The sequence below is a fragment of the Aplidium turbinatum genome, chromosome 6 (genome assembly GCF_918807975.1).
Source record: "Aplidium turbinatum chromosome 6, kaAplTurb1.1, whole genome shotgun sequence".
Lineage (NCBI taxonomy): Eukaryota > Metazoa > Chordata > Ascidiacea > Aplousobranchia > Polyclinidae > Aplidium > Aplidium turbinatum.
The window spans coordinates 1429946-1455546 of NC_137477.1; the positions used below are offsets into that span (position 1 = coordinate 1429946).

Consider the following 25601-nt stretch of genomic DNA (forward strand, 5'->3'; position numbering starts at 1 on the left):
GAAATGTTCTGATAAATATATTATTGATGAATTTTTCAATTATTTTATATTACCCTACCGTATGACCGTATGTAATAATATCCAATTGTTTATTTCATTGATCGTCAATCGTCATCTTTAGGTTGTTTTAGATGATTTCTTGAATTTAGTTTCAATTGCAACATAATATATATCTATCATTATCACTTTTGATTGCTTTATGATGCATTTTCATTTTAATTATATTTTGCAGATGTCATAGATATCATTGTTTGCTAATAGATAAATTTGTTGAAATGGTGAAAGAGCAGTTTCGGGAATCGGATGTCGCCAAAAAAATTCGAAAGATTTGTTTTGGAGTTCAAACTCCACAAGAGATCAGTCAGTATGCTCACATGCAATGCGTCAGTAAGAACTTGTATGTCCAGGATATGAACCATAAACCTGCAGAGTATGGTGTCCTTGATAGGCGGATGGGCACCAGTCAAAAGAGTGAAGACTGTGCTACTTGTGGAAAAAATCTGGCGGACTGCGTCGGCCATTACGGGTTCGTGGACCTAGAGCTGCCGTGCTTCCATGCTGGCTACTTCAAAGCTATCATTAAAATTTTACAAATGATTTGCAAGACCTGCAGCAAAATTCTGCTGACAGAGAAGGAGAGGAAAGACTACATGGATATGCTGCGGAGACCAGGCTTGACTTACTTACAACTGCGATCAATTCGACAAAATATAAATGCCAAGACAAAAAAATGCCGTACTTGCTACTACTGCAACGCGATGAATGGAACAGTGAAAAAATGTGGCTTGTTCAAAGTAACCCATGAGAAATACAAGCAAGCATTCAAGAAAATAGTCCGGCCTGAGGTGGAAGAGTTTTATAACTCGTTTCAAACAGCTGTAAAACTCTCCAAAGAGATTGAAGGTTTAGTGAGTCGTGCACAAGAAGATTTAAACCCTCAAGTTGTCCTTAATTTATTTCGCAACATTCCTAGTGAGGATGTCCCGTTGCTTACAATGAAGGGGCACTCAAGTCGGCCAGAGGATTTGATTTTGACTCGTCTTATAGTTCCACCCCTTTGTATTCGGCCATCTGTGGTCACTGATTTAAAAACGGGGACCAACGAGGACGACCTCACTATGAAGCTGACAGAAATAATATTTCTCAACGATGTTATTCAAAAGCATCGAGCGACTGGAGCTAAAACTTCAATGATCATGGAAGATTGGGACTTTCTTCAGTTACAGTGTGCTCTCTATATCAACAGCGAACTTTCTGGCATTCCATTCCACCAAAAGCCACAGAAAACCACAAGAGGATTCGTCCAACGCTTGAAAGGCAAGCAGGGTCGTTTTAGAGGAAACCTTTCTGGCAAGAGAGTTGATTTTTCTGGCCGTACCGTTATCTCCCCAGATCCCAACTTACGTATTGATCAGGTTGGTGTTCCCGTGCATGTTGCCAAAGTATTGACCTATCCAGAGAAAGTAACACGAAACAACATTGAGTTGTTGAGGAAGTTGGTGATTGCAGGCTCCGAGCAACATCCTGGAGCAAACTTTATTATACAACGACACAATAAGATGAAAAAGTTTCTCAAATATGGAAATCGTGAAAAAATTGCTCATGAGTTAAGGTATGGTGATATTGTAGAGCGCCATCTGATGGATGGGGACGTATGTCTTTTTAATCGGCAGCCCTCTCTCCATAAACTAAGCATCATGGCCCACTTCGCAAAAGTTGCTGACCACAGGACATTCAGGTTCAATGAATGTGTTTGCAATCCTTACAATGCGGACTTTGATGGGGACGAGATGAATCTACACCTGCCACAAACAGAAGAAGCCAAAGCGGAAGCCCTGTTGCTCATGGGAACAAAAAACAACATGATCACGCCAAGAAATGGGGAACCTTTGATTGCGGCCATTCAGGACTTCATTACCGCAGGGTACCTCCTCACTCAGAAGGATGTGTTCTTCACTAGATCCCAAGCGGCCCGGATAATATCTTACATCCTGGCAAACGAGGATCGGAAGACCAAGATCGATCTTCCTCCTCCTGCTTTGATCAAGCCATGTCGACTTTGGACCGGAAAGCAAATATTTAGTTTGATTCTAAAACCAAACAACCTGTGCCCAGTCAAAGCCTGTCTGAGAGCGAAGGGCAAGCAGTACTGTGGTAAAGGGGAGGATTTATGCACTAATGACTCTTTTGTTGTGATCTACAATTCCCAACTGTTGGCTGGCGCCATGGACAAAGCAACGTTGGGTGGTGGTTCAAAGAACAATATTTTTTACATACTGCTTCGAGACTACAGTGAGCAAGTAGCAGCAAATGCCATGTGGAGGCTCGCAAGGATCTGTCCCGTGTACTTAAGCAACCGCGGCTTCTCCATCGGAATCGGTGACGTCACTCCTGGTGAGGGCTTGCTGAAAGCTAAGCACGGACTTTTGACTGACGGTTACAAGAAATGTGATGAATACATTGCTGCGCTTGCCCAGGGGAAGTTGCCCGCCCAACCAGGTTGCACTCCTGAGTTGACATTGGAAGCCGTGATACTAAAGGAGCTGTCAGTTATTCGTGACTATGCTGGAAAGGCATGTTTACGGGAACTGCATAGAAGTAATACTCCCTTGACCATGGCCGTGTGCGGGTCCAAGGGCTCCTTCATCAATATTTCTCAGATGATTGCCTGTGTGGGGCAGCAAGCACTAAACGGGGCCCGAGTCCCGAATGGATTCGAAGATCGACCTTTGCCGCACTTTGAAAAACACTCCAAAGATCCTGCAGCGAGAGGATTCGTGGCCAATAGTTTCTTTTCTGGGCTGACTGCAACTGAGTTTTTCTTCCATACGATGGGTGGCAGAGAAGGTCTGGTGGACACAGCAGTGAAGACAGCCGAGACCGGGTACATGCAGAGAAGGCTTATGAAGTCACTAGAGGACCTAGGTGGTCACTATGACCTCACAGTGAGAACTTCAACGCGTGACATTGTCCAGTTTGTTTACGGAGGAGACGGTTTGGATCCCACAGACATGGAAGGAAAGAGTCGACCAGTTGATTTTGATCGAGTTCTTCAAGTTGTGCAAGCAAATCACCCTTGTCTTCATGAAGACCCTTTGAGCAGTTCATCTTTGTCCACGCAAAGTGAAGTGTTGTTGCAGCAGCAAAAGGCAATAAGTGAAAGTTTCAAAGGTGAACTGAAGCAGTTTCTATTGGAATATGCTAAAGATATTCAAGAAACAAGAACGAGATATGGCATCAATGATAATGGTACCACCCAACCAGCTGTACTTTACCAGTTATGTCGAATTACCCCTTTCCAACTAAAAAGGTTCATCAAAACTGCCTCCTCAAAATATATGAAAGCGAATCTTGAGCCAGGCACTGCTGTTGGTGCCCTGTGTGCTCAGAGCATCGGAGAACCAGGTACACAGATGACTCTGAAGACTTTCCATTTTGCTGGAGTCGCTTCCATGAACATCACACTCGGTGTGCCTCGCATCAAGGAAATTATTAACGCATCCAAGAACATCAGCACTCCAATCATCACCGCCGCTCTACAAAACAACACAGATGCTGATGTTGCTCGTGTAGCAAAAGGTCGGATTGAGATGACAACTCTAGCAGAAATTTGCTCTTTAATGGAGGAAGTTTACCAACCTGACGACTGCTACATCCTCATCAAGATCGATCTGCGAAGATGCAGACTTCTCAAGATCGAGGTGAACGCTGACACCGTTCGCTACAACCTCTGCACATCGCGATTGCCGATCAAGCCATCGCAAGTTGTCATTCAAAGCAAGGACATTATCACCATCCATCCAAGTGCCACTCCCAAGCAGTCACTCTATCATGTCATTCAAACAATCAAGGAAGCCGCACCGAAGGTGGTAGTGCAGGGACTGAAGGAAGTGTCACGTGCGGTGATCCACGTTGATGACTCGGCTGGGACCAAGCAGAAATATAAGCTGCTTGTCGAGGGGAATAACCTGAAGGGGGTGATGGCCACGATTGGTGTGGTGGGTGAGAAGACGACCTCAAACAACACGATTGAGGTGGAGAAGTGTCTGGGAATCGAAGCGGCTCGGACCACCATCATCAATGAGGTGAACTACACTATGGTGAACCATGGGATGAGCATCGACCGGCGTCATCTGATGCTTCTCGCTGACCTCATGACTTACAAAGGGGAAGTCCTTGGGATCACGAGGTTCGGACTCGCTAGGATGAAGGAAAGCGTACTGATGTTGGCCTCGTTTGAGAAGACGGCCGATCATTTATTCGATGCGGCTTATTATGGCCAGACTGACGTTATCAATGGCGTGTCGGAATGCATCATCATGGGAATCCCCATGAATATTGGAACCGGGATATTCAAGTTGCTTAATCGGCCCAAGATCAAAAAGATGAAATCGAAACGTGAACTTCTTTTTGCTGGACCTTCCTTCAACCTGAGCTAGTAGGCCTGGTAGGAGATACCTCAGTTTATGGAGTTTCAGGACACGGTGGTGGATGACTAGTATGCACTGTGCTGTTGGTGATGAAGTTTAGTATTGAAGGACTTGACAATCCGTGTTACTACAGAGGCCTGAAGGTTTCTTCGCCATTTAACCGACGATTTTTTAGTCTGTTTGGTGTCAGAATCAGTTCCAATGCTTGGTTTCGCTGTGGTGATAAAAACTTAGTGACCTCATGTGACTATTCTTATTTCGTGTTTTGATGATCAAACATCTGACTATGAATCATAATAATCAAACTAAATGATGGCGGTTGCTGGGTTTATACGATTTGCATTATTTTGTTTCTGTGTGATCATAAAAGTACCATTTACTTCTTTCGGTACAAATGACTGCAGCACAGCGATCTACATGCACAGGCCCTGCCAACGTGCGACCTGGACGCCGATGTAATTTCGATTTTGAACTCCAAGCTAAATTTCCTTATACTTCTTTGAAATGGTTGTTTTGAGAATCTATATTGCCAATGTGTGATCATTGAATTTCAAATCACTACTAAACTAATTTTACTTCAAAAAAGTGACAACTATTACCAGTGTTGCCAGTGACGCTTTTTGGATTTTCAGCACAAGTGCCAAAACCTAGTCCGTTTTTTGTATGTTACAAAAGTAGCTCAAAATATACACAAAGACTATGTTTATTAACTACTACTCAAACTAGCAACTTATCAGCGATTTTTGCTGCTAACAGATCGGCCTCCAGTCGAATTTGAAGCTGCACGTTGGCATGGCCATTGGCCACCAGTGTACTAAGGTCGCTGTGGGCTGTAGTAATCGCAAGATTATTTGTTTGGTTTGTAAATCAGCTGATCTGTTAGGATTTGTAAACAACGGCATTAAGGTTTTTGAACAGTTTGATTTTTACCCATTCGTTCACTTGTATGTGGTATTGCCGCTTCATTTATGAGCAAACAATCTTCCTCTTTGTGTAGAGGAGTAATCTACCTGGCGTCCTCACAAGGCTGGGTGCTCACATAAAACAGCCTGCTGTAGAATCTTCATTCTTGGTTCTGCCATTGTGTGTCATCAGGCAATCCCGAACCAAACAATAACTTTTCTTTGAGACTTTATGTTTCTCGTATATTTTTGAAACGCCCGGCCCCTGATAAAAGTGTTAGAAACTCAGTTACATATGAAATGAACAGCTTCTTTGTATCATCGCCATTTTGTATGTTGCTTGTCTTTCCATTCTATCGCTGCCATTGTTCGCCCAGCGTTATTGAATAGAGATCGTCCCGTTCTTTCTGGACTCCACCAAACTGTAATCATCCAACCATTGAGCAACCTGGGTTCATTTATTTCGTGTTTTTCAGGCAACGATAAGATAAATGTTGATAAATTAATCATTTTTATTGCCCGGATCATCCAAACGAAAGGTGAGGTCAAGTTGTCAGGATTTTTTGTCTTCATCTAAGATCATCTTCTGATACCTTTTCTCCTTGCAAAACCAACTTATGGCAAACAAATCTATACCATAATATTCGACCGATCACTAAACTTAACACGTACTTTGTTGTTCATTGATCTTTTCCAGAAATGTTTGTATACAGTGTTGGTCGCCACGGTTTATATTTATTGAACTGAAGTGTCCTTTGACTTTAAATGGGTCACGTTGCCATGTTACTGTGACGCAAATAGCCGGCTCACTGTGACGTGCTGTGCGAGCAACCGTCATTGTTGCGTGACAATGTCTCATCATGTTTGTATCTAGGTGACATTGTGGGTGGAGCAGGGGAGTGGTCGATGCAAGGATGTTAGTTCGCGTCCAATCGAAAGAAGGGACGAAGCGCATCGAGGCGTCGAGCTCGGAGACAGTGATCACTTTCTTCAAGAAAATCGAGGCTGCGCTTGGGGTGAATGGGAAGACGTGTCGGGTCTTTCTGGATCGAAACAAAAAGTCTGAGATCAAGAGAGGCCAAAAGCGGATCAGCTCTTACGGAATCAAGCATGGAGACATGATTTTTCTTGATGTTGACCTTGGAGATTCTGTAGATTCCCCTCCATCAACGGCCAGCAGGCCATCTTCCAACGACTCTACACCAACGGCGAAAGAAGATGCAATTGATGTCGAGATGTGGACACAGGATGGCCGTATCCGGAGGAATGAAGCTTCGAAGACGATGTTCAAGATAGAGGATCTCTCCATCGAACCATGGGATGAGGAATACCTCAAGGAGAAGGAGATCAAGTTCCTCTCCTTCCACGCCTTTATGCGCCAGCAAACCGCTGGAGTCGACAAAGGGAAATACTTTAAACTCGGCAACTTCAAAGCGGGCTGCAAGTTGAACTCTGACGGCACCAAGCGGTCGATGGTCGACCTCCCCTCAGCTGTGACGTTGAACCGCCAGAAGTTCCGCCATGTTGACAACATTATGTTCGAAAATCGTGAAATAGTTGACAGATTCCTTAATTATTGGAGGATCAGCGGCCACCAGAGGATGGGCTTCTTATACGGGAGATACTCTCGTCATTCAGAAGTCCCTCTTGGGATTCGCGCTGAAGTGTGCGCCATCTACGAACCCCCTCAGGACAGCACTAAAAACTCATTACAATTCCATCCGGACCCCAATAATGAGGTTGTGGATCGTATCGCCGAAAGCCTCGGACTTCGGAAGGTCGGATGGATCTTGACTGATCTTCTCGCTCAGGAGAATAAGCAGGGTGGGATTGTGAAGAACACGAGGAATTCGGACACTTACTTCCTTTCCGCGGAGGAATGCATCACCGCCGCTGCGTTCCAGAACCAACATCCGAATCCATGTCGTCTCGCGTCTGGGGGCTGCTACGGGTCTAAGTTCACCACTGTGATTGTGACGGGAGACAAAGACGGTCTGATCTCCTTCGAGGGCTACCAGGTGTCCAATCAGTGCATGTCCCTGGTGGCTGATGACTGTCTTCTTCCGACTCTTGATGCTCCGGAGCTTGGCTACATCAGGGAAAGCTCGACCGAGATATTTGTCTCAGACGTGTACTACAAGGAGAAGGATGAATACGGGAATGAGATCACAAAGCCCGCGCGGCCCCTCCCGCTGGAGTACCTGCTCACGGATGTAAGATCACCTTCTGGTATTGTATCTATAGAACACACGCGTGCGTTGCAATTGGTGGTTATTGTAGTTTTGGTGTCTTCTTTCAAAGTGTAGAATCTACTAAGCATCACGTTGATTTGATGAGCAGCGTGAACAACCGTTTCGTTCAAAGCTGCTCGACTAGAACACCGCAATTGACGATGAGCTTAGGGGATGTGGCTTTGTTTTTATCCAGACTTTGGTATTAAAACCTTCAACCTTTCAGGTCCCAACCGCCTTCTCCCGGGTCCCTCAGAACACGTGTAGCAACAGGAAAGCGGAATTTCCGATCTTCAATCGGCAACAAGTGGGCCACCTTCAGACGCTGGAGGCACTGTCAAGCTACATGAAGAACTTCGGACCTGATGAGTTGGTGGATGCGCTGTCAGGCTTCCATGTCCTCCTCTACCTCGCCACAAACGACACTATCCCGTTCAAGGTAAGTCCAAACGAACAAGCAGGGGCGGATCCAGAGGGGGGCGATCGCCCCCCCTAAAACCCAAGAAAGTAGCTTTATTCTTCATTTATATGTATACGATTGGGAAAACAACATATCGAAAGCAATGCTGAATAAGTCTTTCGCCATGTTCAAAGATTAGGTTAGGCTAGGCTATAATAATAACATAGTAGGCCTATAAGGCTATTATTTCGTCGCAGAGTCTAATTACCGAACGAAATTACTAAAATTTAAAAAGTTTCTAAACTTTTTACCGGCACTGTAGAGCATAGCGATAAATCCCTTAGCCTAGATAAGTTGGTTGGACAGAGCAGGTTATTGGCAACTTTGACGGTCAGACGTGGAACTAAAACCATTGAAATTCTACCTTGAAATTGCATCTAGAAACAGCAAAGCTCAATTTTTTTCAATGAGACTTTAGCATCTTGACACCTAACATCATTGCTACCACGAAATTGCTCAAGTAGGCTACCGACCCGATAGCATTGACAAAAGTCATTTGCAATGCCTACAACGGCTTGTTACGTCATGTATATAGTGTGGAATCTGCTCTAGGTTCAGAGATCCAACTATGGAAGGAGAAGTGGGAAAATAAAACTGTTTCGGCGACTGCTGCAGTCTTACCGATGACGACTGCTGCAGTCTTACCGAAGAAGCTTTTTAACCGTGTGATGAAAATGTGTACACAATCGTAGACTCTCTTCTAAAAATACTATTAACCTTGCCAGTCAGCGTAGCATCAGCCGAAAGAAGCTTTTCATCTCTTCGGTCGTTGAAAACCTGGCTGAGGAACAGCATCAGCGAGGAAAGACTGAATGGATTGGCCTTACGATACCAGCATCGGGACATTTTAATTGACACAGACTCCGTGATAAATCGATTTGCCAACAGTAGAAACCGTAAACTTAACTTAGTGTTGTAGTCAAAGGTACGACACCTGTTAGTATTACCCGTACCGGCAAAGTAGCTTTTTATTTTTGTTTTATTTGTGAAGTCCACAGAAATAGTTGTTTCTGTTATTGTTAGTTTCTTTTTTTGTCTGGTGCAGCGACAGCGCATGACACGTTTTAAGGAGGACTATATCTTTTGGTTGTCATTTAACTATGTTTAACTGCCATTCTATTGCACAAATTGTAGTGTTTCGCTCGTCCAAAATAAAAATTTACAATCTATACTTAGCCTATAGTGGCGATTTTACGGGGGGTGGAGCATAACCCAATGTTTTGACCTGGCTCCCACTTTTGTTGCTCATTATGTTGAATGTATGCATGACCTTTCCTCATTGCTCTTTGTAACAATTCAAAACTTGTCAGAGGAATAAAACCTCGAAGTTACACAGTAAGTCTATGACCTCAATGTTTGCATCAATATTGGGAAGATAAAATTACCTGTTATTATCTTTCCGAGGTCAATTTTTAAATTGCCGTGAAACAATCAAGAGTGAAACCTTCAGTCTCAACTATAAATGCGGCTAGGTTGCTCAGGCTTCAACTTGACATGGCAAGGGCATATCAGCTCTTCATCCCTCCCTTTGTTAAACAACAGCATTGTTGAAGGTTTTTTAAGTTATAAAATGTCAATTTTTCATTATTTGTGTTCGAAATGCTCTCAACGCATCAAACTCGATCTTAATTTTTTAGGGGAGACCCCCGTCGTTATTTGTGCCTGGCTGATCACTTGCCTGAAAGTTAATGACATCGCCCCCCCTAACGTGAATACCTGGATCCGCCTCTGCGAACAAGGCTTTGTTTATGATCTAAAAGCACAGTACTTAATTATCACTATTTTCCCCATTAAGTCATTGTTGAATTTTCTCTGACCTACATTTTGGACTTGAACTTATACGGCAAAAATGACCAAAATGTCACATTGTAAAGATATAACATTTACATTGAAAGAGTTCCACAGCCAAAGATTTTATTTTACAAAAAGAAAAAAATGGATTTGTAGTAGATTGCTAGAGCTCTGCTCTCCTTTTATTGTTGAGGTTGGGTTTGTCAGAACCATCATGGGATTTTATAGAAAAAGAGAATGGATGACTGTTGTTTACGATTTTAAATCCCATGTTGAAGCATAACTTCTGTTGGGTTCGTTGTCCACTGCCACCGCGGAGCTTGTGACAGCAGGATAAAAGTGAGACAATGGCGTCGTGTGGTGTTCGAGCTCGGTCTCAATAATTGTTTGATGTTCTAGAACGAGATGGGAATGCTGCTAGATGCAGTTCGTGACCATAGCAACGAGATGGCGACTCACTGGAGCGAGAGCGCAAGTTGGTCCACCATGTTGGAGCTGATGAAGCATACGGGAGCAGCAGCAGGAGGAGGAAGCGCTTCTGCGAATAGCATGGATGACGACATGAGGGAGGCGATTGAACGCAGTCTTCAGATGCTGTGAATGACGTCACAAATGGCGCCTTAACCTGCGGGCTACGTGCATTTGGTCTATCGCCACCTGACGGAGTCGTCCAAGTGACTCACTATTTAAGCAACCGACCAAATTTTATTGATTCGTTCGGAAATGATTGTTGTCCGTCAATTATGTGTTGGTACAATGTTCTTGAACTGCAGTTAGAAACGGGTTTGTTGGGTATTGAACTCGCGTTAGTTGAACACCATCACGGTTTTCCGAACCTCATTTACAGCCAATTGACCGCTTCTCACACTGTGCTAAGAAAATTTCAACCTCGTATGATTTATTACATAAGCTAAAAGTAAAATAAACAATGTTATCACGTCATGGATTGATAACTCGTCACATGCGTGGAACCAACGGAGGAATAAAAACTGTCAAACCCATACATGAAACGTGAATTTTATCAGTTTCGAAATTACTAGAGATTCGTAACAAAATATTAATGGAAGAAAATACAAGTGGCGATTTTTTTTGGTATTCATATTTTTTAGAAAGCTAACACATCCTTGATTTGCACAGTGACTATATCGCTTCGGTTTATTTTGATATGATCTAAACCAGGGATGTCCAAATTTTGTTATAGTGGGCCGCATTGTCACTTGAAATAATTCAATGGGTCGCAGAATCTATTAAACTATATTAAATTGCAAGAAAAATGGGAACCGTACATAAAATCATCTCTGAAGATAGGAACAAGACCTGCACACACCCACTCATAAGCGACACATCTCGCTTAACACTGGCGCAACCGTGCCATGCTTGCAAGTTGCACTGATGGTGTATCGTGTACGAAGACTGTGGAGGTGCGACATGATTCTCGGAAAATTTATGAGATGAAGTAAAATATTTTTAAATGTTAATTGCTAAAAAATACTAATTGAAGTGAAAATTGCGTCCCGCAGTTTGGACACCCCTGGTTTAAACAGACCAGATTTTCAGTTTGCTCAATAGCTCTGTTGAATGCCTGCTGAAAAAAGTGAACACCCAAACAATGGTCGCTGAATACCAAACGACGATCGCGGGGACTGTCCGGATGGTCAACAATTTCGGGCGGGCTTTGAAGCTGCCACCTCAAGATTTTCGTTCTGTGCTTGATAACAGCACATGACGACATATCCTTAGTCTCTAACTGGATGTGTGGGGTCGAAAGCATCCCCTTTCGAACAATCGTTCATAACCGCCAATCGAAGACATCTTTAAAAATAAAATAATTTTGCAGACCAACAAAATATAAATTGGCATGAGGCAAAACTTCGCAATTGTGATTTATACACAAAATGTTTATTGTTCGGACATAAAAGCATCGCGCACTTCCTAACAACAGCGAGTGAGAATTGTTAACGTGTGCTCTGGATGGTGAAGGCTTCGAAAACATACATCGGGTTATCTCGGAGCAGTCCGCGGGGATTGAGACTTCCTAGCCTGGTGGGAAACAGAAAGTTTGAACCGAGCTTCATTGTCGTACTTCCGCAGCTGTTCGGTCAAGTGCTGACACTTGGACTTGAAACTATTCTTCTCCTGCAAAAATGTCATCATTAATAAGAAATAAAGAGGACGCGATGACCCAGAGATATCTATTGCGCACAGCTCACCGCTCCGGCAGTTTGAGGACTTTGGTAAAGTGGGTGAAAGTATCCAAATGTGGTTCCTTGCGTATCTCAAATGGAAAAATCACCACGCTGCATTACTTATATAGTAATAAGGTGCTCCTGCCTATTGTACGATTTACTGCACTGAGGAGACCTTAAGGCCGAAACAGTGACGTCCTTTCTGTGGTTATGATCATCATTATGTTCCTTCCTCATATTGAGGGCCGGATACAATGCGCCATCCATCTCGATCATGAACTTTTCCTACTGCACTTTCATAATTTGTCCATTTAGAAATGTTCGTTGTCCAAATTATTCTGGTACAATGTGTCTGTGATATGGATTGTAAATTCGAATGAATAGAATTACATGAGAACATTCTATCGAATCTACTAAACTTTACTGACAAACCACAAATTTCGCAACTAAGTCGTAGACTACATTGAAAGGTGGCTAGATGGGGCTCGGTGCCACAGAGGCACATGATGGACCATGCCTTGTAGGATTGAAGATGTGGTGGGGGGTTAAGTTGCTATGACAATTGGATTTGAAGTCTGGTTGCCAAGAAACATAAACCATCTCCTCACCTCAATGGTAACAGCCAGTTCGTTTTTGAGCTTCTCCATGTAATGGATCTTCTGGAGGTGATTTGTGTGTCCGGCCAATCTCGCCGCCTCCGATGCGAGGGTGTCACGCTCTTCCGTCACCGCTTCAAGTTTCTGTGAGCACAATAGTTATGTTACAGCATCGTTGGAATCCGTTGTTTGAGTGTGATCGGCATCAGCGCATACGACATATCAGCTGTGCTTATGACAAGAATCGAACCGATGACCCGTAGAGCCACCCACCACTCCATATGCAGCTGAGCACAGAATAGATGTGATGACGTCACAGACCGTTCAAGTTTGACGTAACGGCTTTGCTTGGCATCACACACTTTTAAATACACCGGTTTAGTCAAGCACGAAAGCTTCATACGTTATTTCAACAGTCTGTTGATAAAATAACTATAGTTGATGCAATCGCATCTTATAAACGTTGAACAACATCACATCCCAGTAGGCACATCAGCATCGAAACTCACCTCCTGGGCCAATGCGTGTTGGGCCCTCTCCAGCTCATAACTGGTCTTCATTTGTTGGAACACCTCCAACTTTTCCTTTCCGGCACTCTGCAACCTGCGAGGAAAACTGATGAGCAATGGGTACAACTATGTTCACCTCCAGATGATTCGGAGTGTGAAAAACATTGCAATCTACTGATGTAGAGAAATCTGATACATTGCACCCACCTTGCAACATCCTCTACGAGAGCCTGATGCAGCTGCTCATTACGTCGTAGCTCCTCCAGAGCACCATCCAACTTGATCTTCATGGTGTTCCTCTCATTCCTAGCCATGATTTCGGAAGTTTTTGCTTCATCCAGCTGCTCCTCCAGGATCTTAGTAGCTTCTGTCAATCTCAAGTGATGGCGTGACTCCCTAGAAAGATGGAAGTTAGAAACATCAACCAGTAAGCACAAATGACAACCATCTGCGTCTCACCACTAACAAAACACACAAGTGATTTCACTATGAACTCACATTAAAGCCTGTTCCGTCATAAGCTTCTCTGTGACTTCATCATGCTCCATCTGTAGCTCCCTGGTGTACTCGTCCTTGTGTTCCAACTTTACCTGAAAGTCACAACTCAGAACTAAGGAGGGGACCCGGGGTAGGAGGCAACTTGACTAAGATAACTGAAGGGTTTTCTCCGGTACCTCGAAGTCGATTAAAGTAACTGTGCGCTGTACATGGCATTGTACAATAAAGTAACTGTACAGTGTACATTTGTACAACTGTACATGGCCATTGAACAATATTGTGATTGTGCAAGGACACAACCTCGAAAAACATGACAGTCGTTAAGAACATAGCAGTTGCTCGCACACCAACCTCCAGCTGCGATATGTGCTCCCTTCCTGCTCGGTACTGCCTCATCGCTTCGTTGTAGCTGGCTTGCATCTCCTCATAGAGTTCCGTTTGTTCAACAAGGTTACCGTGGAGACGAGACATTTCTTTATCATGGATAGCAACCTGAGAAGACGTTAGAAACACTGCAAGATAAAAGTGGAGAAGATAAGAACAAGATAAAATAGAGAAGTTAGGAAAAAGCCACGAGGAGGAGGTTATGAACAGGTCATAGGGAGAAAAGGAGGTTAGAAACAAGTTGTGAGGAGGGAGAAAGGTTAGAAACACAACAAGACTAAAGCGGCTAACGAAATAAGGTTTATGTAAAACATAAAATATTCTTTGACTTTAGATTTGATTAGTTTAGCAATAAATTGGAGAACCTTCTTCTCATTCTCCTGTTGCTGCTTCATCTTGATTCTGCATTCCTCCAAATTCTTCATCGCATCATCAAGCTCCTTCTCTAACGCGACAACACGGGAGGTATGATCGATCCGTTCCTTCTTTAGTAGTTTGTCCTTGTCTTCCGCATCTCTGGTCATTGCAGAAAAGTGGTCGGACATACTCGCGATGTCGTCCTGGAGGTTTTCGATCTGTAACAATCCTTGATTGATGACGCATGATAGGAACAGATCGTGTTTATGATCAAAGAGTTGCAGTCAACAATCAATCAATTCAGTCAACTATCTACTACTTTTCATGTGTTCCATTCTTAATCTTCACAACAAACAAGTTTTTTATGAAACACCAACTTGGAAGTTGTACTTCGCCTCTGACTGCTCAAACTTTTGTTGCGACTCGTGGAGTTTCTGTTTATCTTCTTCCTCCCGTCTTCGGCTCTCTTCCAGTTTCTATAGAACAAAGATCCGGAAGTCGAACTTTTTTTTTTCTTTAATTAATTTTTGCGGTACACAAGAGCTTTTCAGAAAAAGTAGGGTTAGGGAAAGCTTATGTTTTATTATCATTGCAGAATTTCATTGGCAAATACTGTAGTTATTTCGCAATCGGAATCAACCAATCTCTCAAAACACTTCCGGAAAATCTTACTTTTAGAGTGACTAAAATCAATGAGACAGAAATCTCGTGGGAAAAAAATTCGCCTCCCGGACAGCTAATCGCACTTGGGTTCCGAGGAAGTTAAGAAACTCATGATACGTAATAAAACCAACGTAATTTAATGTAAAATTAGTTCATAGCATCTTTGATCAATTGAAATTAAGGTTAAAAGGTTAGCAGATTGAACAAAACCGTGGAGCTCACGATGACAACAAAAAGGAAGTGACTATAGTTTTCGTACAAACCACCAAGGCATTAAACAACCCTGCTCCCAACCAAAGCGACAAGTAGTGTCCAACAACCTCCGATTCCGGTCATTTTATTCAAATCCGGCTCCGGGATGGAGGTGTGTGATTACATGAAGTGGATGTCACCAAGGCCGGAAGCTCCGGCCGGAGTTACAACTCTCCAGCGGGAACATTGGGTCTCCTCCAGTGAATCACGAGACATAAGCAGCCGATACCTGCTCCATGTCTTCCATCTTCTCCTTGTAATCCTCCAACTCGGATCTCATCTCATCTCCGCTGATGTCCCTCATGCTGAGAGCTCCTCTCAGTTCGTTCACCTGATCAAGCAACCCTCCCATGGCGACCTGGATAGCAAAGTTAGCGCAGTTAAAGTGGATATACAGAAGGCTGGTTCAATCCCTTCTCGGAGACAGCAATATTACATCACAACATTATCATCACTGCAATCGATTTCAACACTTCCACTTTGATAGACCAATACAGCGTCGCTAATGACCATGTCCAATCAACGGCCGCACCGAGCAATGTACCTTGTTGTTTTTAATTGTTTTTTCATCGATTTCCGCTCGAGCCATAAACTCCTTCAAGTTCTTTTCTTGTTGGTCGTAACGTAACAATGCAGCGGTGATGTCGCGACGGAGTCGTTCATTGTCATCGGTGAGCTCCTTGAGGGATTCCTCTCTCTCCAGCTGGGAGCAGTCCAGCAACCTCTTACTCTCTGACAACTGCCCGGTGGTCACCTGAAGGATATTATTCACTCATAACGAGGATGGCTCAAACAATTAAATCAAGAAAATTGAAATATTTCGGCCACATGATTCGCAATAATTCTATTCAAAGACAACTACTAGAAGGAAAAATGAACGGCAAACGAAATAGGGGCAGACCACCAAGAATTTGGACTAATGATATTGAAGACTGGTCAGGACTTAATTACAAAACTGCAGTAAAAGAATCTCACAACAGAGAAACTTGGCGTATCATTGCCTCCAACCCTCGACGAGAGGAAGAAACTTAAAGGGCTAGGGACATGAATTTTTCGATTGAGTTTTTTTGGATTATTCTTGTAGGGAATAGTATCATGAACACCCCCTATCAACGAAATTGGTTAAAACAAGCTGAAAGTGTGTGTTTTTATTTTTTGAAATCACAAATCCAACACATAAGGTTTTTGTAGCCCCTTTCCGAAAATGTCTTCGGGAAATTCCCTTTCTACGTCACACCGGTGAATTGATGAAGGACTGTACAGAGTGTACTGTAGTTTTTCACTGTTCAGTTCAGTTGTTTTTATTTCTGACCATCACAGCAAAAGCAATACACGACAACATAAAGACATATACTGCATTAAGACAGCTCAAAGCGACGTTTCATTTGCTTAGTTGAGGTTTAGGCTACAAAGTAAACTGTTAATTCATTTATAAAAGTTATTTGTTGGAGCAAAAATGCCTGGAAGATGTGTTGTTTGGGGATGCAGCAATAATCCGAAGCCTGGGATAAGTGTTCATCAGTTTCCCAAAGATCCAAACCTGTTTAAAAAATGTCAGAAATTTGTTCAACAAAACCGAAAGTATTGGAAGGCTAAAGCAAGCTCACAAATTTGTTCCGTACACTTTGACAGTGACCAATTTGAAGAATCGAGTTTACAAGTACAATTGGGGTTTTCAGGCAGGTAAGTTTCTACAGCCTAGCCTGGGTTAGACTGCATTTCCAATAGTGCTCACTGCTAAACTAAACTACCATAGTGCTATTAAGCTAGACTACCACTGTCACACATTAATTGGGTTAGTCTGCTGTCGTTATTTCAAAGTTGGCCTTTGATAAGGTTTGCAACAATAAGAAAGTTTTTTTTTAAATAATCTTGAGAGTTAACTGTAAGATAATTAAACTTTCAGTAAAAGGATTCTCAAGAAACGTGCAGTTCCTTCGATTCTTAGCCTGCGGCAAAACGTAGCTTGTACGTCTACAGCTCAACCACACGCAAAGACAGAGAGGAGTGCTGTCAGAAAGCGCCAAGTTCAACAAGTAAATTGGCTACCATAGTTAGCCTATAAATTGCATACCTACCAGTTATATTCTCTCATACTATTCAGGTTTTGTGTTTATACTACTTGAAGGTTAGTAAATTATCTCGTAGCCTACATGTAAAGGTGTTAATGATCAATTTTTTTTTCTACTCATAAGACTGCCTTTAAGTACCGTACTTTTTCTTTAATTAACACATATGTTAAGTTCTATACTGGCATGTTAAGTGCACTGCTGTATCAGTCTACTTAGAGAGTATTTTATGTGGTACTGATGCCAAAAAAATATTTCAGCTCTTGCAACATGAAGTAACTACAGTGCATTCGAAAGAATCCCAAAATATTGGTAGCAGCCTTGTAGATCAACAAGTGGTGTCTGTGGAAACAGAGTTAATTGTTGGTCAAAACTCTACTATTACAAAAGAAGCAATTGATCAAGTGGAAACTAGTTCTTGTGTACAATCTAATGCCGTAAACCCAGATTCGCCTTTGATGATTTATGAAGCCATGTTTATAAATCCACAATGCAAAGTTGCAATGACCCAAACCGTTAATTTTTCCAACACCAGAAGTATAGGTAATAAACTTGTTAAATAGATTACTAGATGCTAGCCTATTGATGTTAGTCGATTTCATAATCATGCTATACTGCCCAAGGTTTAAAATGAATTCCTTTTCCTTCTTCATCAAGTTGTACATAACTTATTGTACTGCAGTGAAGTATATTGTATGTAGGCTACTGGTAAATTGCTCCACAATTCCACATGTGCTAAAAGTTTTCAACTATCCACTAAAGTTATTTTAGTGTCATCAAATAGTTAACATTGCATTAAAAGTACCAAATATTAATGTTAGTGTTGCAATGACAAAAAGCAAATCCTTCATTGAGACAATACCACAATCATAGTATGATACCGTAAACATTATTTAACATAACATACATACCGTACTAGTTAACATAATTTCTGACTAGCTGTATCAGCCACCTTTGATTTCTGCAATGTTTTAGGCATCCAATGCAATGTACCGATAAGATGTAGTGATGCCGCAACTCAATGTGTAATACCGGTAATGGATTTTATTCAATCTTCTACTCCCATCCATAGTGAAAATGAAGAAGACATGCATGAATGTTTGGATGAAGATTACAATGAATCTTATGATTCCATTTCTTTCGAATGTAATGAGTAAGTGATGCATAATATTCTGGCTTGTGTTGACACTTGGAATGTCTAACTGGAGTTCATAGCTGCCTATTGAGCTGGAGTAGGTCAGGTCTTTGTTGGCAGAATGCCTCAATTTGTCCAGCTACATCCACTTTGAAACATGTATTGATATTTTCTTTGTATTTTCCAGATCAGAAGCTAATCAAAAAGCAATACCGGAAAATAAGTATGTGATTTTCCATAGCATGCTCATGAGTTTGTTTTTAATCTGTCAATTATGTGGTAAGGCAGGAGCAACAACTTCCAATACATGCAAGGGAACACTGTTGGTAGTTAAACAAATCTGCCATCACTGCTGTCAGTCTTACAAATGGTTTAGTCAGCCATTTGTGGGTGGAATACCAGAAGGAAATATTTCGTTAAGTTCCTCTATTTTGTTCAGTGGAGCACTACCTACAAAAACTTTACGTTTTTTACGCTTTTGGGGTGTTCAGTGTTACGAAAAGCGTACCTTTTTTCGACATCAAAGAAAGTTTTTAATACCTGCTGTCAACCATGTCTGGAGTATGAAGCAACAGAATGTACTGCAAGAAGCAAAGAAGGATGTTAATCTTATTTGTGGTGGTGATGCAAGATGTGACTCTATGGGCCACTCTGCTAAATACGGAAGCTATACTCTGATGGATGTGAAGCAAAACCGTATTTTAAGCATGGAAATTGTCCAGGTAAGTTTACATGTTCTTACGATGCTACTTGCAACAAAATCGTGTCTTGAATTATATACCGGTATGTTATATTTTCATCCATCAAATGAATATATATAATATTAAATGGAGTTACCCACAATTCTGGTATCGTAATTTTGCTATTTCCGCAAATCACAAATGTAATGGAAAGCTCCCCAAAACTTACATGAACATTGTATATAAAGAATACATGTTTTCCCTAAGTAGTTACTGCTGTTCTGCCTAATGTAAGATGTGTGTTTAGAGTAATGAGGTGAAGGGAAGTTACCACATGGAATTAGAGGGATTGAAGAGGTGTCTCAGTACCCTTTCTAGTGCTGGAGTCAACATATGCACATTGATTACGGACAGACACCTGCAGATACAGAAGTGGATTAGGGAAGATCATGAAGAAATGACGCATTACTTTGATATATGGCATGTTGCAAAAGGTAAGCGCTAAACATTGAAGCAGAGAAAACCATAAAACAATTAACGATCTAAACTACAAGTTTAACTCTATTAGTCTACTCATTTTTCATGTAGTTCAGTTTGTGCCAAAAGATCTTGCTAAATGCAGTAGTAATTGCAATGTGAATGGAGCGTTTAGTAATCTAGTCATTCATAAACCATTTTATACTGCAGGCAACTCGCTAATTCTGTAAATTTCCTTTGGTTAAGGTCTTTCGAAAAAACTTGTTGCTGTAGAGAAGAAGAAGGGATTCGAGCTTGTTTCGAAATGGCGACAAAGCATTATAAACCATCTGTATTGGTGTGGTTTGACAAGTGATGGCAATGGTGATTTAGCTTTAGCTAAATGGGACTCTCTGCCAAATCACATATGTGACATCCATACTGGACACAGTGAGTTGTTTCCTTCGTGCTTACATCCGCCACTTGCGAAAAGGAAGTACTTCACAGCAGGTTCGTTCTGTACTTACTGTCTTTATTAACCTCAAGTGTGATTGCAGTGACATAAAAGAAGGCTGTTTCAAAAGCATGCTAACTGCTCATATTCGCTCAGTGTTGGATAAAGTACCTTGTCCAATTTTCGACTTGGCTTTTAAGTGTTTTAAGTTGACATGTGAAATTTAGTAGCAAGACTCTTTATTTTCAGGATCTGAATGTTATGAAGCTTTGACAGGATTGTTGGGAAGCAAGAATCTACGAAAAGATGTCACGAAATTGTCCCCGGAAGGGCAGACGTTTTCCATCGAGGCTTACCACAGTCTTGTCAATCAATTTGCACCCAAAATGTTTCACTTTGGTTATGCTGCCATGAAATGCAGGTAAGCAATTCAGCAAATATTCTGCCTAACCATTGTTAAAGAGGCTTTTAAGAACGTACTAAGCCTACAGAGTTATAATGCAATGAGATTGCTAAAAAACAGCTTGTCATCATTAGTAATCAACGCTTATGTTTAACTTTAGATTGTTACTTGCGGCCCTTCATTACAATGAAAATAGCAGAAAGGAGCAAGCTAAAACAAAGGATGGAAATTTGCAGTTTTCTCTTTCCTTTCCAAAAGGCAAAGGAGGTTCTCACACCCTAAAAAAGATAATGCAAGAATGTACATTCAGTAAGAATATATGTCTTCTAAAATTGAAATATGTGCTAAAGTCTACTTAAACAACCTAATAGTGCGTTTATTCGTTTCTAAAACTCATAAGCATTTGCTAGACCCTAAACACTCAGCCAACTATTCTTCGACAGTTGCAGCTGCTTGCTTCGGTTAAATTACGCGATGAACATTGACTGGAAATATATTTTATAACCCTTGTTTTGCAGGTTACGTTGCTGAACTTATAGCTGAAGTGACTTCAAGAGTTGAAGATGCTAGTAATGACATTCCAGAGGAGTTGTCATGGGAAACCCCCTCCTCCTTTATGTCACAATCTCAAACGTCCAGATAAACAGAGTGTCGTCAGCAATCATATGTCGCGTTTTTGTACAAGCGCACCAGTTAATAACAGTGAAAGTTCATAACCTTATAGATGTACTTCTGTGTTTTTTGAATGTACGCCGTACGGTATATTATTTCGCTTTCGTTTGGGATTGGTAGTCGTATTAGTTTATCTTTCATTGATTTCATTTTTCACCATTGCCATTTCTTTGACTTATTGCTTAATAGCATCGCGGACATACTTAACCGCTATAAAGTAACTTACAATGCAGCATATTAGCCTATTGCACCATGTTTGTATCAAACTAGATAACACACATTGGTGCGTCTTGTAAAAGTACTTTATTAATGAGCGAAACGTTACGTATCAAACAATAATATCGATATAACCTAAGACTTGATATGGCTTCTTCAGAAGAAGCCATATCAAGTCTTAGGTTGTTCTTCAGGTATCTACAGTTGAAATCCAACGAAATCGTCCTCATTGTTTTGGAGCGAGAATTGGGTTCTTATGCAAGTCACTGCGCATGCTGGAAGAACCACTCTAAGGTTTCGACCAAGGTACCCCCAACACCAACGGGCTAATTGCCTATATGCAATGTGCCTGTGGCGCTTATGTTCAGAAGCCCCATCAACCCCATACTGCTGCTTGTACTGCAGCCAGGCAATTTCTAACACATCCACATTGAGACAGGCTGCCTGAAACCCAGGGTGCTCTGTTATGCACTTTATTTCGATGCCATACGTCTCCCGTCCTTCTCTCACTTTTCGGGCAATACACTCTATTTCGGTGCAACACCTGCATTCCGCCACTGTTGGAAGGATGGCGCAGTTGTCGCACTTGCACCTGTAATTTTATAAAAAAAAATTAAATTGCAATAGCCATACGGCATGCATATCACTTGTGTACTGTAGTGTTAAAATAAACGCTGTTTTGATATCGGTGTAAGTGGTGGTCTGCTTCAATCCAAAGTCTCAACCAGGGAAAGGGCAAAGCTGTGAACCTTCTTTAACCAAAACATTCTCAACGAACAGTGTCATAATTTTTGAAGTCAGTTTTTCATTACCCTTTGTCTATTTAGGCTAAAACACCTCTCGAAATGCACAATTTGACAACTGGTCTTTGACCGAAACCTGGAGGGTAACGCAGTCCACTACCGGTAGGCCTACTTATAGAATTGCTTGGGCTGATTACCGTACTGGTCGCATCGATTGAAAAGGAATGTTTATAGAAGGCCACGTGTTGTTAAATAATAACTTCAAAGTAAATAGAGTAGCCTAATATTGCGCAATGCTTCACAGAAAAAAGTTATTGCCTTTCCCACAGTTTAAGCCATTTATAGGCTGCAGACAAATGTTTGTTTACAATGGGTAGCCTATCTATATTGTGTAATGCTAATTGAATTTAGTACGTAAAAATGCAAACGCTGACAACATACCAGTTTAAGCTGTTCGTTCGAAGCTCAATATCAGAATCCATTGCTTCACATACTTCAACCTCCTCTTCTGAGCTGCTTGCCAAAGGCTCGAACATGTACGGTTGAACATGGTCGTGATCAGATTGCATCGGAAGATATTCATTTCCAAAGTCACAAAATACTTCAGCCTCTTCATCAGAACCGCTGCTAAAATCTTGTAATGTCTCCATACCACGTTGTTGAAACAAAATAACTTGACTTGCTGCTTGTCCGAATTACTTATTTCTGCAGTGCGATCTGACATCTAAGCGAGAGAATTCCCGGTGAAACGTCATCGCTCAACAGTCGCCTTTACGCAGTCACGCGTGTCGGATCGTCAACTATCGGAAATTGAAAATAGAAGGCCCTCAAAGCACCCCAAATACAGCTCAAAAAAACTTTTTTTTTTCAGGAATTCTTATTGACCACGTATAAAATCAGAAAATCACTTTTGTAGAAAATTTTTTTTTTCATGTCCCTAGCCCTTTAATGATGATGATGAACGAGGATGACATAACAATGGCCTACTGCAAGCGCAAGGTCGGTAATCAACAGCAGTAGTAGTTCATGCATACCATTAACAATGCATTCCTACAGACCTACACCTTTGCATTCCCATTCGCAGGGAAGGCACCGACATTACATCATTTAGATTAGGCAGACAAATATTCGCATTTTAGAATACAAACATCTACAGAATTTTATCTTTGTCTCAGAAAGCCTCTGTGAAAGCTTAATTTCGTGATTTTCTTGAAACAAGCTGCCTGCTTGTAGAAGTAGAGGCTTTGAACAACTGAAGCAGTTTGTCAAAGTGTCGTTTCCGCTTGTTGTTGTCGCTCATATACTGTACGTGTACACACCCCAGAAAGTTGAACCAGAATTACTTGATCATTTCTAAGCTTTTATAACTAGTGTTGCCCATCGAGACAGACTCTACCTCCAAGTTAGCTCGAACTTGCGTGAGCTCATCTTCAGTGTCTTTAAGCCGGGAGCTCGCTTCCGCCAGTTGCTCCTTCGTGAAGTCTAACTCAGCCGCCATCTTTTCATTGTCCTCTTCCAGGCTCCCAATCCTCTGATCCAACTTTTCAACCTCCGAAGATTTCAAAGCAAAATCTTCCTTCAAAGTGCAACTTATTTGTCGCAAGTGCAAAGTTTCCTGAAAAGAAATGTGTCGTAAGGAATAGATTGACATTCTAACTGCAACCCGCTCCGCACACCATGGTGAGTACAAACTCATTCATAAACGGTAAAAGACGGCAAATAAACTGAAATACTTTTGTAGGTTATTTGTTTAAATCAGAGAGATGTTCGGCTGCATTGCCGAGTAGTGAAAGCCTTGGAACGAGGTTCGAAAGGGTGCCGGTAAAGTCATGTCTGAAGGTGGACACGAAGATTGGCTTCCTCGCCTTCCCGTCCACTAAATCTTCAACCACAGGGCGTAAGCCTGAATACGAAAAAGAGAGATACGAAAAATGAGAGATGAAAACATCGATTTGATGACGGAGGAGTGTATTCGGAGTGTAATCATAAGAACATCTAGAGGTCGGCGATTGAAGCACAGCTAGGATATAAAACGCAAAAAAAACCAGCGAGGAGTTGTGGCCAACCATCCCATCGGTGGTTATTCTTTTAAAAACAGTTTCACACATACAACCACCCAAACATTTCACCAACCTTCTGAGAAGTCTCCTGGAGATCTTTCAGTATTTGCTTCTTTTCAGCCAACTCCTTGTCCGCTGACGTCAGAGTTAATCGCAAATCTCGCACCTCTTCGCTTTTCACTGACAACAAAAATCAAAAGCTTCAAATCGCAACGAAGATATACTATGCAAAGATGAAAGCGAAACAACGACTCACATTGATGGTCGCCAGAGACAGCTGCTAGTTTCTTGCGGCAATCAGTCAAGTCGCTTTCTAGTTTCTTCTCGCGAGCCTTACCACTTCTCTGAAGGGAGGCTAATTTCTATACAAACAAAATATTTCAAAACTCACTGGAAATTAAAAGATTATACATCATCATGGTGGTGTGGTGTCCCTACATCTATTCAACGTTACTTAGATGATCAACGATTGCAGAGGGTTCAGCTTATTTTAAGCTCGTTATTTGAAGCGTACTGGGATTAGAACACGAAACCATTGATCGTCGGAACGTACCTCTTGAAGGGCCTCAAGCTTCTCATGGGCTGCGGCCGCTCGTTGCCTCAAACTGATGTTTTCCTTCTCTGCCTCCTGGCACCTCTTCTCGATCCTCATCTTCTCCTCCCGCTCCGACTCAAGCTCCAGCTTGTAAGCGACCGCGCTTACGTCATCATCGATATCGTGCACGTCACCGATCATGTGACGTGGATCCACGTTCTCGTCTGCAACGTTAATTTGCGTCATTGCAACGATGCATTACATCAGTATCCGGTAATTCAAAGCCGGCGGGTTCCCACTATGTGGGCCACATAGTTATTATAATTGACATTGATACCAGCTGAATGGCTCAGTGCGTCCGTCTCTGAATCGATTGGCATGGGTTCGATATCCTGTCGGGTCATACCAAAGACTTTTTAAACGTGATACTGAATCTCATTCCTGCTTGGCACTGAGCAATGGAATGGATTGGGGTAACAATGTGCTCAGTTGCGCCTCCATACGGCTGCACTGACACTGTCTGCTTTGTAAAGCGCTGAGGAGCAACGCATTCTGCGATAGATACAGTGCTATGTTAAAACATACAATATTATTATCCCACCACCTACCGAGGCAGTCCATATCAAAGGAATCCCCGCCAGGTCTCTTGAGTAGCTTGCGGGGGGTGAATGCGACCCCATCACCTTCTAGAGGTCTCTTCCCGCTCTGAAGGGTCACAACACTTCAATTAGTTAATAAAATATAATCATTTAAAGCATAAAAACAGCATTTTGACTTAACGCCGGTTTCAATATTGAAACAACTCTTGAGTGGCATCGAATTAACGTCTCAACCAAGTCTAAAATCAATCAACGCAGTTTGCTCGAGATTTCGTGTCAACTGCTGTACCTCTAGAAGTCGGTCGCATTGACTTGCGAAA

The 25601-nt window shown here is 42.0% G+C and overlaps 4 protein-coding genes across 5 annotated transcripts in view; 3 read left to right on the forward strand and 1 right to left on the reverse strand.

The window, feature by feature from the left end:
* Positions 1–236: 236 nt before the first annotated feature.
* LOC145771863 (DNA-directed RNA polymerase III subunit RPC1-like) lies at positions 237–5808 on the forward strand. The gene has a single exon (XM_082583608.1). The coding sequence runs from the start codon at positions 276–278 to the stop codon at positions 4437–4439; it is 4164 nt and encodes a 1387-aa protein (XP_082439734.1). The 5' UTR covers positions 237–275; the 3' UTR covers positions 4440–5808.
* LOC145771865 (nuclear protein localization protein 4 homolog) lies at positions 4459–10890 on the forward strand. The gene is made up of 4 exons (XM_082583611.1): positions 4459–5871; positions 6207–7545; positions 7790–8002; positions 10214–10890. The coding sequence occupies exons 2-4, from the start codon at positions 6247–6249 to the stop codon at positions 10412–10414; spliced, it is 1713 nt and encodes a 570-aa protein (XP_082439737.1). The 5' UTR covers positions 4459–5871; positions 6207–6246; the 3' UTR covers positions 10415–10890.
* LOC145771864 (kinesin-like protein KIF15-B) overlaps positions 10717–25601 on the reverse strand; it is a 35399-nt gene continuing 20514 nt past the window's right edge. The window contains exons 14-28 of one of the 2 annotated variants that reach the window (XM_082583609.1): positions 25291–25387; positions 24701–24906; positions 24404–24509; positions 24221–24327; positions 23484–23702; positions 15804–16013; positions 15489–15617; positions 14722–14820; positions 14353–14562; positions 13955–14095; positions 13604–13695; positions 13313–13501; positions 13106–13199; positions 12609–12740; positions 10717–11950 (exon numbers count right to left, since the gene is read on the reverse strand). In XM_082583609.1, the coding sequence (XP_082439735.1) occupies positions 11816–11950; positions 12609–12740; positions 13106–13199; positions 13313–13501; positions 13604–13695; positions 13955–14095; positions 14353–14562; positions 14722–14820; positions 15489–15617; positions 15804–16013; positions 23484–23702; positions 24221–24327; positions 24404–24509; positions 24701–24906; positions 25291–25387 (2166 nt within the window). In that variant the 3' untranslated portion in view covers positions 10717–11815. Of the gene's footprint in view, positions 11951–12608; positions 12741–13105; positions 13200–13312; positions 13502–13603; positions 13696–13954; positions 14116–14352; positions 14563–14721; positions 14821–15488; positions 15618–15803; positions 16014–23483; positions 23703–24220; positions 24328–24403; positions 24510–24700; positions 24907–25290; positions 25388–25601 lie in introns of those variants that run through there. The other variant, XM_082583610.1, reaches the window with a different exon arrangement.
* LOC145771681 (uncharacterized) lies at positions 18417–21114 on the forward strand. The gene is made up of 7 exons (XM_082583414.1): positions 18417–18481; positions 18990–19185; positions 19451–19637; positions 19867–20109; positions 20303–20474; positions 20617–20765; positions 20975–21114. Exons 1-7 carry the CDS (start codon positions 18417–18419, stop codon positions 21097–21099), a joined length of 1137 nt encoding a protein of 378 aa, XP_082439540.1. The 3' UTR covers positions 21100–21114.